The sequence below is a fragment of the Branchiostoma lanceolatum genome, chromosome 13 (assembly GCF_035083965.1).
Source record: "Branchiostoma lanceolatum isolate klBraLanc5 chromosome 13, klBraLanc5.hap2, whole genome shotgun sequence".
Classification (NCBI taxonomy): Eukaryota; Metazoa; Chordata; class Leptocardii; order Amphioxiformes; family Branchiostomatidae; genus Branchiostoma; species Branchiostoma lanceolatum.
This window is the reverse complement of record NC_089734.1, coordinates 15,285,189-15,299,384: the sequence shown is the minus strand read 5'-3', so window position 1 is coordinate 15,299,384 and position 14,196 is coordinate 15,285,189. Positions and strand designations below refer to the sequence as shown.

Sequence of the window (14,196 nt, the reverse complement as noted above, 5' to 3'; positions counted from 1 at the left end):
CACAACGTCTAACTGGATCCGCCAATAACAGGCCAACGCAACCAACGGAAACCTCAACGGACCCAGACAAACTGACCACAAGCAGGAGAATTCCGGACAACGTACTGCCATTTGTGGCGACTCTCGCTGGACTGACCTTCACACCAGCCTTGGCAAACCCAAACTCTCCCAGACGTCAGCAACTTGAGCAACAGTTGAAAAACTCGGTAAGATTTGTCACCAATAAGGCAGAACTATACTGGGCAGAACATACATGTACATGCAATGTGGTTTTCTGTGTCCAGTTATAAGTTATAGCCATTATTTACTGCACTAAAAGTGGGCATGTGTACTACTTTTGGCAACTGACATGGCGTGGGTCCCAAATTTTTTCTTCAAATTCTACATGGTTAAAGACTGTTTAACTTCCATTGTTATAGGGTTAATTGCGCCAAATTATTGCGACAGCTTTGCGAATTTTAGCCAATTTTCCCCTTGCGGTCACACAGACGCCCGACACACGGGTAAAATACATGACCTCTACAAACAAAATGGCCGCGCCCGGAATGTCAGATCCTCAGTTTCGGCTCCATATCAGATACAAGATGACTTTATTGGAAATCGCAGTGTTGCCCCTAAATTAAAAACCAATGTACAATTACTAAAATTATTCATCAAAGAGAGATTTGAAGATTTTCAAAATTTTGTGTCCATTGGCGGCATTTTGCATTTGCGAATGCTTTGAAAATTTGAATAAAATCGCAATTTCAGGCGACAAATTGGGGCCACTTTGCTGATGTCTTTCACAATTTGGCGCAATTAGGCGCAACCCAATGAGATATCCACCATTCCACCGTATGGCTTCCTCCTCGTTTCTTTACACACGCATTGATGAAACATATCGCAATATCATTTATTACAGTTTATCAGCCTCCTCAACAACACCATCTACAACGACACCATCGAAAACGTCACCATCAATGACGTAGACGGAGAGGTGGGACAACCTGCCAGGGTCACGTACACCATTCACACACGTCATAGGTCAGGGGTCACTGGAGAAGAGTTAGAGCAGGCCATGCAAGCAGCTCAAGACAGTAGTCATCCAAACATCAACTTACTAAGCGTGTAAGTTTTGATTGAATGTGATATTCTTTAGCTTGTTGCAAGTACAGAATTCTGGAAAGTTGGGGTGGCGTTTTACCTTCTGTTACTGTTAGAATAACATCATAAATATAAGATTGACTCAAAAATAGTATAATGAAAAGACACATGCAAAGACATTGAAGAATGAATGTACCAATGATGTTTCATTTACTTATAGATGCTACCTCGGTGGGAATGGACCATGTGCGGCAACAACTACAGGTAAAGGCCCCCTCTCATTGGGCTCCGGCACTGCGGCGGCACTGCCACGGCAGATTTTTACGGCACCGTCGCGTTTCTTTCACCAATTCTCATTTGCACTCTCACTGACGTGCGGCGCATTTGCGTTTGAAGCCTACATGAGCACGTTATTCAATGAACTTTATTGTTCGACCATCGTATATGGCACAATATATGGCCCTAAATCAACAATACTGCAAGGCTAACCTATCCTACAATTATAAGTACAAAACATTATCGATAACAGTGTATGAATTACAATAAAGCCATGTATGGATTATTTTTCCCCTCCCTTTTAGGATGAAGTATAATGAAATTGACCTATGTAGGTGGTATAAGAGTTGGACATGACAACAATACATCGTTCTGTGTACCAGATATGGTGAAGTTAGTCTTAGTAGTAATACTTTGCAGCGCATCTCTCTCTTTGCCATAAGTGGGACAGGCCATGGCCATCACAAATTGCAATTTATCTTCAATATTTTCGTTACATGTGGGACACAATCTGTGAGTGTCTGGTGTGTTGTGGTGTCGATCCTTTTCAACTTCTAGATAACGTGCGCTGATTCTCAGTGTAGTTACTTTTTAGAGACGGTTTATTATGAATTGATGGGATAAATTCTTCCCTGCTAAAGTGATTTTTGATTTTATAAAATGTGTGGAGTTTACTGATATTTCTAAGTGGTTCCCTCCAGCCAGGGAGAAACGTGAGATAAATGGGATAAATTCTTCCCTGCTAAAGTGATTTTTGATTTTATAAAATGTGTGGAGTTTACTGATATTTCTAAGTGGTTCCCTCCAGCCAGGGAGAAACGTGAGTTTCACACTTTCTTTAAATGTATATCCAAAACGGTTGGTATTGACAGTCATTTTCTTCCCCGAATGATGAAGTGTCGTATGTTTTTTAAATAATCCTGTTAGTAGGTAGATTATTTAATCTTGGCGAGAGTATCTAATCAACTGTGTTTGACTATCAACGATCAATAGGAATTCCGCCAATTCACCCCTTACGGCGAAACATTGAGTAGAATTTGCGATACAGTGTCTGACTGGTATATCAAGTTCAGTTTATCACTGTACTGTATTTCTTGAATGGCACAAGAGCGGGGCGAGTGCATGTAGACGAGTGGTCTGATTCCTTTCCTGAGCGACTAGTCTACCAACTTCCGTACTGGAATAAATGTAAAATGATCTAATTTTAAGTGTGATAAAACAATATCCCAATGAAAATATCAGAAGTTCTTCAGCTACAATCATCAAGCTCACTACAATGCAGTAAAATAGGTTTAACCTAACTCTTAAACAGATCAATAGCTTGGGAAATGAACCGATTGTATTTTGATGGTAGTGATTTCAATTAATCAGAAATCGCAGTGCTAGCTGTTAATGGATCAAAATACAATGCAAAATCAATAAAAAAAATGCATCAAAAACTGATTTCAAATGATAAAAAGATTTTCACTTATGACATTTGGTACAACAAAGGTAACATGTTATAGAATATACGTATAACCTTGAAACTGACATATCACTTTTTATACAATAGCGCGCGCGGTGAGCTCCCGGCAAGCTCCCGGCGAGCGCGCGGCACTTTGCCACTTGCGTTTTTTTTCAAAATTTGAAAAAAATCGCCATTTCAACCGGCACGCCGGCGGTGTGGACCGGCACTGGTACGGCACTGAGACGTCACTAGGACGGTACGCCGAGGTCTGTGCACGGCACTGCGGAGGTACCCATTTCCAAGCTACCGCACGCTACCGCCACAGTACCGCAGCCCAATGAGAGGGGGCCTTAAGAAACATGCTTATTTACAATTTTCTTAGAAAAAAAAGTTTTCGACGAGGATGGGATTCGAACCCACGCGTGCAGAGCACAATTGATTAGCAGTCAATCGCCTTAACCACTCGGCCACCTCGTCCTGTTGATGACACAATGTCACATATCTTAATTCGGAAAAAAAGAGCACCTAGTACATACTGATATTATCACCTTGCATTTGTGGCGATTTGGTCGTGGACAAGGATTCTTGAATTGCATCGGAAAACATACTGTTTCTGTGATGTTTTCAAAACCTAATGTAAAAGTATGCATCATAGATCAAATGTTGGAAGTTCAATCCCCGCTCGGTACGGTTACTATGCAAAGGGTTGCAATTATTCTTTCGGATGGGGACGTGAAGCTGGCGGCCACGTATATGGGGGGGGGGTCTAGGCAGCGTCAGGCGTTATCATGAGGAGTCAAAAACTTCTGCACTGAAAAAAAACCCGGCACATTTATTGAGAATTAATGTTGAGCAGGTATAACTGGCTATGTGCAAGTAGTGGAGTGGCTGCAATTTAAGTTTTCTTGTAGCCTTAGAAAAAGGTGTTACGCTTCGCCTCATATTGAGAATGACTGCTGTACCTTTGACTTTTATAGATCTCTTTGCCACTGTCAATTACAAACTGCACAATCACAAACACGCCATTAAAACCTTCATCATTTTGTAGAAAAATCATACATATATTTTTTTACACAAATCAGCAGCACCGGTGTCCACCATTCGACCGGCCAAAATATTCAACTTCCGTGTCGAGCTGGAAGGACGGAATTTCACCGATGGGCTAGACAACAGCTCGTCTCCTACGTTCACCCAAGCCAGCAGGCAACTTTTGGAGTCGGTGAGTCATTTTCAATGAACTTTAAGGCAAAGAAAAACTTTTAAATCTTCACATTTAACAGTGATAATTGAATTTAGAAACATTCTAGTCAACTCATGATGATGTTCTTGCAGTACCGCAAAACTCGAAACTATAAAAAACGGGGTCTAACACATTTCTCAAAATCTCCCTTTGCAGCTTAAATCATACTTCAACAGCACCCCTCACGCAAACGTCATTGATGACGTCACAGTCAGAAGTTTCCAAGATGGCGACCCAATGACGGCCATCTTTACCGTCAAGACGACCCCGGGGTCAAAAGTCACGGGAGGTCAGTTAGAAGAAGCACTGCGGACTGCAAACAAGTTTGATGATCCACTAGACATCAATCTTCCCACAACGTAAGATTCGTTCTAATTATCTTCAATATTGATGACATCACATGTTAGTTTGCCTTTGTTTACGGTCCTGTTCGCCTGTTTATTTGCTCGTTTATCAACCTTGAATCATATTGATCATACTTCATGAATAGTTATGATTAACTAGTTTGATAACCTCAGATGATGTAATTTGTGTTGTGTGACTATCACCATGAAATGCATACCAGTATTATCAATGCCTAATAGTGGACAATCGTTAGTTTAAGTCTATGTCTTAATACAGTAGTACATGTAACTTTTCAAAAGCTATGATATGTTAACTGTATGTTCGTATGGTGAAACATTGTACCAAACTGTAGATTGTGTGAGAAAGATGTGAAGTTATATTTATGTTAGCAGATGCCAAAAGTGACTATTTCCAATGCTGAAAAGTGAAAGTGTGAATGAATTTATGATAGGTGCTGGATAGATGAGAAGAACTGGCCCTGTACACTGGGGAGAAAGCATCGTTTCCAAGCAAGGCTGAGAGGGCAGATCTACAGGGATGGATTGGACAACCCGAACTCTACAGAATACCGGAACCTCACCAACAAGTTCATCGAATCAGTATGTTGAAATCTTAGCTTAGCTTAGCTTAGCTTAGCTTAGCTTAGCTTAGCTTAGCTTAGCTCAGTGTAGCTTAGCTTAGCTTAGCTTAGCTTAGCTTGGCTTAACTTATCTTAGTTTAGTGTAGCTTGGCTTAGCTTAGCTTAGATAGCTTAGCTTACCTTACCTTACCAAACCTAATCTTACCTTATTTAAGCTTAGCTAGCTCTTCTGCTGCTGCTTCCATCTCCTTGATTGTTTTGGGGCCCTTTCCCCACCTTTTTTCACTGTGCTTCGAAGTGTTGTCGTATGAATCTCTCTCTTAAGTCGTTTCCCTTTTGGATTCCAGTTCGCAGCGCAGCGATTCTTGTTTTTAGGTTGACCCATTCTTGACCCACGGACTTTAATCTCTTAGTAACAATCCTTCAGGCTAATTTGCATATTTATGTATGCCCTATAATGTACATGTCTTAAGCATGTGCAAGACAAGAAATGTCAGGAGCCTTCACATTTGACCTGCGCATGTGCAGTTGGGTCCATGAAAGATCTTATAACAAGACATACTAATATACGTTTGAAAGTTCATCCGTGTTGGTAGAAGTCATAGTGAAGTTGAACTGCAGTTGCCAACACAAAAATCGGAACATATTCAAGGAACGTGCACGTGTCAAGGAACATCATTACATATTAATTGATATAATCAACGATGTCCCTTTTACTCCATATTAGCTCCACGAGTATTACACGAATACGTCATACGCCGATGACATCGAGAGGATCACAGTTGACGGTTTCCAAGGCAACCCCTTCGTCGTGAACTACACTGTGCACACAGCAGGCGGGTCAAAGGTTACAGGAGACGAACTCGAGGCTGCGCTGCGGAACGCTACAAAGCACGACGACCCGGTGAACTTGGAGCTACCAACCGTGTAAGTTGTAAAACTGATCATGGGAATGCTATACAATTTTCCTACTGATGGTGAATATTCAATGACAGACAGAGCTTTGCAACAGAATTGAGTCAGCTTACAGATGTAATTTATGTGACAGAGACTGCTATTCTTGTTTTGGGCTGTTTAGCCATAGACGATGCTGTAGGGCTGCTGTGAATTAGGATTTTAGAATGGTCAATACTGACGGACGGAGGCCATATATATGAATGTTCAATTCAATTTGAAAAATGACGAATGCATGCTTAACAATTTATTGATATTATTTATAATATACCGTTTACTAAGTTAAACGTATGTCTGCTTTGCAATGTATGCATACGTGTCATGATATTGAAATGATTAATGTACAACTTCCATCAGGTAATACTATGTATTTAAATTTTGCAGATGCTATATTGACAACAGAACAGACCCGTGCTTTCGTTCAGTGGGTGAGTTGATCTTACCAATCCGACTCAAAATGTGTAAACGGTTTCATTTTGAGCGGAATATTTATTTTTAATGTGCAACCAGGATGTGTGCGGGAGGTTCCGTTCCGATGTTCACTTTTTTTGTTATCATTGAAGATACGACGAGAAATAGATAAAATTGACCATTCCAGACACCTGAAGATAATGTGTTCAAAGCCATTGAAGGTATACTTGGAAGGCATTCAATGATTGATGACCACATTTCCCTCACCTTTGGGACTTTGCTCGTATAATCTTCATGTCTGATCTGTCAATCTTTCAATATTGTGCCCCATTCTTATTCAAAGTAGTCGTTTGGTGACCTACTAGTCGTTAAGCCCTAGTCACACTGTTGACAAAGCCTCGGCCGAATTTGTTGCTGTCCTGGATTCAAATTCGCCAGCGAGTCAAACGTAATATGACGTTTTTGTAAAAAAAAAATACCTTTTCACAATTGACGGGACTTAGTGACCTGCTAACATTGGCCGATTTCTCAAGATCTCACAGTCATCGAGAGGACACCGCCCGTATTGCTGCCGAATATTTAGTTTCCGAATTAGAGCTCGCCGCCTCGTCTGCCGATCATTTTTTCTGCTGCGTGACAGTGTTATAAGAGGTAGCAGATTCGCTAAGGGAGCTATTTTCCAGTTGTGTGATACCGTCTTTATGAAAACGTAATGAACTGATTTCATATAAAACTATTTTTGTGTTGATTTGACCAGTTACCAAGCCCCGTCGGTACGCGATACAGTTGTCGAGGCGGGACTACCATCCGGAACTGGCCGACTCTACATCGGAACAATTCAAAGACCTGGAGGACGAACTGGTCACCACGGTAAGTACTAAAAGATACAGTCAAACCTGTCTAAAGTGACCACATAAAGGCCGTGAGAAACTTGGTCACTTTAGACAGGTGGTCACTATATGCAGGTCCGTAAATAGTTTCATCAGGTTGGTAAGTCACTGAATAAAAAGACTCTTTTTACACAACCAAGAGATTTATTCAAACGACTTTTCGGTGACCATCTGTCACCTTCTTCAAGGCGATTCTGACTGGTTCACATAGCAATGCAGAACAGGTGTTGCTGCTTATACAGGTATCTTAATACTTTGTCAATGGTAAAGATAGGTGTTCAGTAATACATTGTTGTATTATACATGTTTTTTTGTACCTCTAACCAATGACATAATATATAATCTTTATTGACACAACAAAAGCACAGCGACTTTCGTAAGGGTCTACTATATCTATACATACATACATACATACATACATACATAAAAACAAACACATAGGTGCATACGAATTAGTTTGTTTACATACAATCATTTGTGATAGGACAGCATATTGACAATTAACGTGTCGTATACTTATACATTACTTGTTCTAATGTCCAAACATTCTTTGTATTGTTGAAATTTCGAATAAAGAAAGACATTTATTTCTTTATTCGAAATTGCAACAATACAATACACAGTGGAACGCCAGGCAGACAAGCTGATGTTGCGGACCACTAGCATTACAATTACACTGAATACGACAATAAGGCAGTTAGGCATACCTATCTGTACACAGTAAGGATTGTCACCCTCTAGTATGTAAAAATATAATGTCCTTGCTCTAACCAAGGATAATGATAAAAGTGACACCTTCCAGAATCATTTTTTAAATCATCTACGTGAAATAATTAAGTATTCCATTCTATTCTGTGCCGTTCAAGCTGTGGAAGTACTACGCCGCGGAAGGATACGCCAGAGACATCCACAACATCCAGGTGAACGGGTTCTCCCCCGGCCTGATCGCAGACTACACGATCAACCTCCGCAACGACTCTGACGTCACAGGGCTGCAGCTGCAGAATGCACTGTGGAGTGCGCAGAAGCACAGCGACTCTCTGGGACTGGAGCTGGGAACTACGTAAGCTACATACCTTTTATAGGTTTGCGATAGCGAAACCTTTTTTTATGATATATAATTGAATATACATGCCAAGATGCATTGGTGTACATTGCCTTGATTTTTCCATGAATCAGTAGTATAATCTCATACTTCTAACCATATTGTTGTTGCTGTTGCTGTTTGGGACAACTGTATAATAATCTACATTCTAAGTCGATTTGGTGTTCTTACTACTAATTCATATCATTATATAAGACGAAGCCCATCTACGCGTCCTTGTATATATTTGTAAACATTACTAGCACACTAATTTCATATGTCTTGTCCTTTGCACTCACACAAAGTCAGTTGCGCAAATTGCTGATAATTCCATTTTATGCGGCCCAGGACATGTGAGAAGAAGAAGTACTAGTTTCTAAACAAATAAAATTTTTCCTTGTTTATAGGTGCTGGCTGGATGAGCCAGCTGAAGAGAACGGTAGACCGCCATGTCGAACTACAACATCCAGTACGCCAGTAGGTAAGTAAAAACGTCACTTACGGACTTGTGGTTTCTCTGTATCTATCTAGCCGGTTTAACTGCCATTCGGCGTAGCGGTGCACACACCGATTCTTCCGCGACAGGGGTATCTGTATCTGTATCTATATAGCCGGTATAAGCGCCATTCGGCGTAACACACCAGCTTCGCAGGCACGCGGCGCGACAGCAGCTGGTCCGTGGTAGTGCGCTACAATACTTTTTTTCCGTTAACATTTACTAAAATTTAATACGTTGAAGGAACTGAAACTTGGTTGTTCTTATAGCTAGAGGGATATCCTTCATTCCCATACACAGTTGTTTTGGCTCAGAGGTATTTCCTGGAAGAGACGGTCGCTAGATATGAGGGCGTGCAACCTCGAATTGAGACCCACAATAAATTGGGGTGTGCCCCCTTAACACATTAGCTTACGTCACTCACTGACAGAGGCCTTGCAGTTGCCATTTGACCTAATTTTAGAAACGACACAGACAAAGACTGCAGTCAAATAAGTTATCAGTTATAAGTTATAAGTTATCATATGTGCAATTGGTGCAACCATATGGCATAGGGTCACATAAACAGCTTATGCCAGGTAGCATATCTAAAATGATGACGGTGGATCAAAATTAGTACTATAGCATGCTTAGGTGTTATCAAAACACGTGCCGGCCGGTGGTAAAAATGTTTGGTCTTATAATGCATTGCTTGTGTGATTGTAGCCATTGTACAGTACAATGCTAAGGCACTGCCACGCGAAATTCCCTTGACGCTTCTTCTGAATCGATCTGGTAATAAATCTTGCATGACTCTTTTTATTCTCACTCCACCACGTGTAAAATTATATACTTCCCTTTGAAGAAATCGTTTTAATTTTTGGGTCACTCACCCGGTCACTATTGAAATGACTGGACGTGAGTGCTATCGTGGAATATGTCCTGAAACAGAATAGAAAGGCTCTTTTTACACAACCAAGAGATTTATTCAACCCACGTTTTGGTGACCTCTGGTACAATCAATCTGTTTAGGGTGTCCAGTCAAGGGAAAATGACCAAAATGTCACATTTACCAAATGGTCATTGCAATTCAAGTCATTACAATTCGCATTAATTAAGAAATAATCTAAGCCCCCCCCCCCCAAGTTACCACAATATTTATGGCCAGGTGGGCCGAACACAGAGTGGTCAAGTGGTCAATAGTACAAGATTGAGTGTACAACATGTACTTGTTTTAGCTTTTTTCTTGTGTAAGAAGGTGGTTTATAGACAACTAGTTTGCCTTAAGAACCTGTGATGGTACACAATACTGTAAATGCCTTTAAGTTCGCGGGGATTTGATTTTGCGGTGGAAAGAAACTAGAGTATTTGCGGTGATTTTAACGTTCGCGTTTGAAACAATGGGTTAGACAGGCAGAAAGCAGAACAAGCATCATCGCGGTCGTCTTAAGTCCGCAGTGAAGAGAAAACCTTAACTTTTACAATTCATGACTGTGACTTGTGTTATGTTTTAGCGGCCAAACCTCAGGACATTGGCGGGATACTGTGGCCGGTGGCGGTGGCGCTCCTGGCTTCCGCCGCCCTCATTCCTCTGGTCGCCCTGCTGCCCAAAGCATTCGCCGGAGCTCACCTTCCGAACCGCGGAATGTAAGTCAACAAAGTCATTCTCTTACAAGATGGGGGTTTATTTGTTTGTTTTGTTTAGCTGCTTGCGGATAGCGGATAGAAGTCATCCTCAGCAGTAAGGCCATGTTGATTTGATTATATGGATGACATCCGCACGCGCATCAATTTTCGTCCATCTCCAAGAAAAAAAGGTATTCTACCATACTGTAAATTGTGCCAAGAAGGTACAAAATGAGCAAATATATGCCGTAGATTGCAAAAAGGTATTTTGAAGAATGGATACTAATGTCTAGAATTCCAAACTCAAAGAAGAAAATGTGAAAGACCAAAAATGGAGTCCATTATTTGGTATAACATTCTTTGTGTGTTTAGTCATTTGTTGAACCTTCCTGGCCACGTAGATTTCGTAATGAAGGCAACTTTTTTTTTCCTTTTTTTTAGCCGCACGCTCGCATCAGTTTTGGGGTTCCCAGAGGATGTCATCCATATAATCAAATCAACATGGCCGAACCACTGGCTCAATATTTCGCTTGCTATTATAATATTCATTTAGGACCTCTTAGCCTGGGTTCCATCCTTCGTAGTTACCGCTGGTTCATATTTTCATTCGTATCCCGGTCTCACAAATCGCGACCGTTTTTGGAAACAATGTGCAATGTTGTTTTATATCACATGACTTATATATATGTTATATATACAATCAATCTCTAGTGTGAAGGCCTATACTTAACTCAATACAGGTTGTATAAAGACAGCGGATTTTATATTGACATGACATGTATTCTATAACCTACTTATGAACTCCAGAACCATTTTAGGGATGTTTATCAATTAAGGGTTAATGACCCGCCTATTCCTCGGTGTATATGGTGTCATAACGCCTGGCCATGTGCTATAACCACCGACTAAGGTTTTATGAGGTGGTTATAGCACATGGCCAGGCGTTATGACACCATATACACCGAGGAATAGGCGGGTCATTAACGTTATTATCATAAAGCCTATCCAACATGACCCATATAGGAGTAGACAATTCCTGTATGACACATAGATCCCTACTACTACTAAGAAAGCATTTCAGAATTTACATTTGTCCTTTTTGAACAAAAGATGACAGATTTCATTTTGAAAACCAAAATTTCCACAGATAATATTTAATAATATTGCAATATTGGCATGTCAAATCGTTTTCAAATCTATTATCTATTATCATCGATCATTCCTCCCTGCTGGGTGTCCTTCTGATTATGCTGTGGGCGGCTCCACTTACAGTTCCATCCGTTTAGATTTGACTTTCTATTTTGTCATATGCTTTCTATTTTGTCATATGCTTACAAAAGATTTGATTTATTCTAAGATAGTCAACATTTTTGGGAACAAATAAACATTATACGAATGATAACATGAAGATAACCTCCCCCTCTAGATAATGGGAGAAATGATGATCACGGGTGTGTTATGGCGTCATAACACATGGGTAATGGAGGCTTCTGATTGGTCGATGCCACCTGGCTATGTGATAATGCACATTAAAACTGCATGCACTTTCATACCTTGCCCACAGTTATTCGCCAAAGAATCAGCTGTACATCCCGAAAGACAAGATGTACAAGGGGTTTGATATCGGCGGGAAGGGCGGGGTGCAGGTGCGGCGGTACCTGCCCGGACAGTCGGGACTACACTCCGAGGCGCTGGGACGGTTCGACAAGGTAACCGACCGCAAGGAATGTCGGGAAGAGTGGGGAAGGGGGCATGTAGTAGATCTATACGGTAACAGGTCAATTCGCCCCAAGTCCAACTCGCCCCACCTATTTACTACAAACTCGCCCTAAATTAGGGCTTATCAAACTTGATTTATGTGCATGTATCATACTTCTAAATATTACTTTACTTGCTTACTAATATATACATATTAGAGTGCTATAGGTATAATGCATATGTCTTATGTAATAAGTTATTCGCATTTCTCTGTTTAGATACTTCAAGATATTTTAATAGACTCGATTCCACAAGCAGATTTGAACATATCAATAGAATTAATAACTCTCAGAATATAAAAATAGGAAGATACAAATCATAATACGGCTTTGTTACTAAAACCCACGATCTATAGCTACACTTGATTGTATCAAGATGTTAGAAATCTTTACAGATTATAGAACAAGATATGATTTCTTTCAATTTCTTGATACACATTGAACATTTGTATTTGGATATTACAATTATGACGCCATCCCTTCTCTATTGCAGATCAAACCCCAGCCACAGCCCCCTCGCCATTCCTACAACCCGCTAAACTTCAAGACGGAGGCGCCAGCCCCTCGGCACACCTACAACCCCAAACCCTCGGCACCTCCCAGGCCCCGACCCCCGGCGCCTCCTAGGCTCGTTAGGCCAACGGCGCCTCCTCCACCGAGGGCGAACGGTCCTACCGTACCTGCCCGTGCTGCCCCTAAACCGGCACCTGCCCCTCCAAAGGCTCCACCTGCACCGAAGCCACACACGTACAACCCGGTACCTAAACCACCACCGCGGCGGCCCAAAGCTCCACCGCGGCGACCTAAACCTCCACCGCGGCGACCCATAGCCCCTCCACGACGACCCAAGCCCGCCCCGAAAGCACCCCCAAGACGTCTCAAAACACCCCCTAAAGCTCCTCCGAGAAGGGAACGTCTACGAACATACAATCCCAGACCTTACCAGCAACAACAGCAAGCTCCAAAGCCTCCTCCAAGAACCAAAGTCAAGGTGAAAATCATACCGATGCCTGAACCAATCCCAGCACCTATGACAGAGACTTTGGTCCATGTCGTGCCTCTACCTAAGCCTCCACCAGCTATTAATACATACAACCCTGTACAGTATGCTCCACCGAAGCCTATTCCGAACGGCAATGTGTCAAGCATCGCTGGCTCGCAGAGTCTACCTCCTCCTCATACGTATAATCCCTTAGCCAATGAGAAAAGGTTGCCGACCTGGGAAGAGGGGGCTTCGCCGAACCCAATGTTGAACGGGAGACCGCGCTCGGCACCGCATACATACAACCCTATGCCAAACGGTTTTGTGCCTAGGTCCTTGCGTGGTAGCCTGTCAATGGATCTCTAACGCTACAGTCACATGTATAGGGGTATTTCTGATCTCCAAGCAGATGTTAGGATGGATAGCTTTCTAACCAAATTCTGAACCTTTTTGGCGTAAAACACCAGCTTTGCAGGCTCTCAATATGGCTCTTAACTGTTCTCGTTTCGTTTCAAGGCATCCTCATTTGAGGTGAAGCATGATGCTTTTTCAAGTAGCTAGTGGTAGTACAATGCGGCTTCGCTACGGCTCGCGTTTTTGGCCAAGCACACCGGGTGACCACTACTCGATAAGTGTGTTGGGTTCTTTTACGTGCAGAGGTTTGACGCTTGAGGCTAATGCCTGAAGCTCCCTCATACACGGGGCCGCCGATTTACGTTATCATCCGAAATGACGAATGCAATCCCTTACAATATGTCAGAGCTGGAGTCGACCTCTAGGATCGAACTCGGGTCCTAGGATCCACGGAATTCGATCCAGATGGCGAAGCAGCGGGGTTGCGTTACCGCTCGCGCCACGGGGACATGTTGTAATATAGCAATATTGAGGCACGTTTTCTACGTCAATTTGTCTCTTGATATGTATACTTTTTAGGTTTCTATGGATGAAATCGACGGTTTGTTGATATTGTAAATAATATTTTGAAGCTGAAAGTGTCATAAAATGTATACGCATTGTACATATAATTGTGTGTTTGCAACAATAGA

At 41.8% G+C, this 14,196-nt stretch overlaps 2 protein-coding genes, 1 long non-coding RNA gene and 1 other non-coding gene across 4 annotated transcripts; 3 read left to right on the top strand and 1 right to left on the bottom strand.

The window, feature by feature from the left end:
• LOC136447912 (uncharacterized) lies at nt 1–1,347 on the top strand. Its single transcript, XR_010757795.1, has 3 exons — nt 1–206; nt 902–1,107; nt 1,304–1,347. It is a non-coding gene; the product is annotated as an uncharacterized lncRNA (long non-coding RNA).
• Nucleotides 1,348–3,201: 1,854 nt separating this feature from the next.
• On the bottom strand, nt 3,202–3,283 carry Trnas-gcu (transfer RNA serine (anticodon GCU)). Its single transcript has one exon. It is a non-coding gene; the product is annotated as a tRNA-Ser (tRNA).
• A 924-nt stretch (nt 3,284–4,207) lies between these two features.
• On the top strand, nt 4,208–5,902 carry LOC136447701 (uncharacterized). Its single transcript, XM_066446743.1, has 3 exons — nt 4,208–4,405; nt 4,843–4,990; nt 5,699–5,902. The coding sequence occupies exons 1-3, from the start codon at nt 4,284–4,286 to the stop codon at nt 5,900–5,902; spliced, it is 474 nt and encodes a 157-aa protein (XP_066302840.1). The 5' UTR covers nt 4,208–4,283.
• A 6,041-nt stretch (nt 5,903–11,943) lies between these two features.
• Nucleotides 11,944–13,711, top strand: LOC136447700 (uncharacterized). The gene is made up of 3 exons (XM_066446742.1): nt 11,944–12,120; nt 12,662–13,159; nt 13,667–13,711. The coding sequence occupies exons 1-3, from the start codon at nt 12,016–12,018 to the stop codon at nt 13,709–13,711; spliced, it is 648 nt and encodes a 215-aa protein (XP_066302839.1). The 5' UTR covers nt 11,944–12,015.
• The last annotated feature ends 485 nt before the right edge of the window (nt 13,712–14,196 follow it).

What these genes read in the sequence shown, in the direction of transcription:
- LOC136447701 (XM_066446743.1), top strand. Translation starts at nt 4,284, where the DNA reads ATGACGGCCATCTTTACCGTCAAGACGACCCCGGGGTCAAAAGTCACG. An exon ending in GACATCAATCTTCCCACAAC is followed by an intron (nt 4,406 to 4,842) that starts GTAAGATTCGTT and finishes AATTTATGATAG; the next exon opens with GTGCTGGATAGATGAGAAGA. An exon ending in CCAACAAGTTCATCGAATCA is followed by an intron (nt 4,991 to 5,698) that starts GTATGTTGAAAT and finishes ACTCCATATTAG; the next exon opens with CTCCACGAGTATTACACGAA.
- LOC136447700 (XM_066446742.1), top strand. Translation starts at nt 12,016, where the DNA reads ATGTACAAGGGGTTTGATATCGGCGGGAAGGGCGGGGTGCAGGTGCGG. An exon ending in CGCTGGGACGGTTCGACAAG is followed by an intron (nt 12,121 to 12,661) that starts GTAACCGACCGC and finishes TCTCTATTGCAG; the next exon opens with ATCAAACCCCAGCCACAGCC. An exon ending in CTCCAAGAACCAAAGTCAAG is followed by an intron (nt 13,160 to 13,666) that starts GTGAAAATCATA and finishes TTTCGTTTCAAG; the next exon opens with GCATCCTCATTTGAGGTGAA.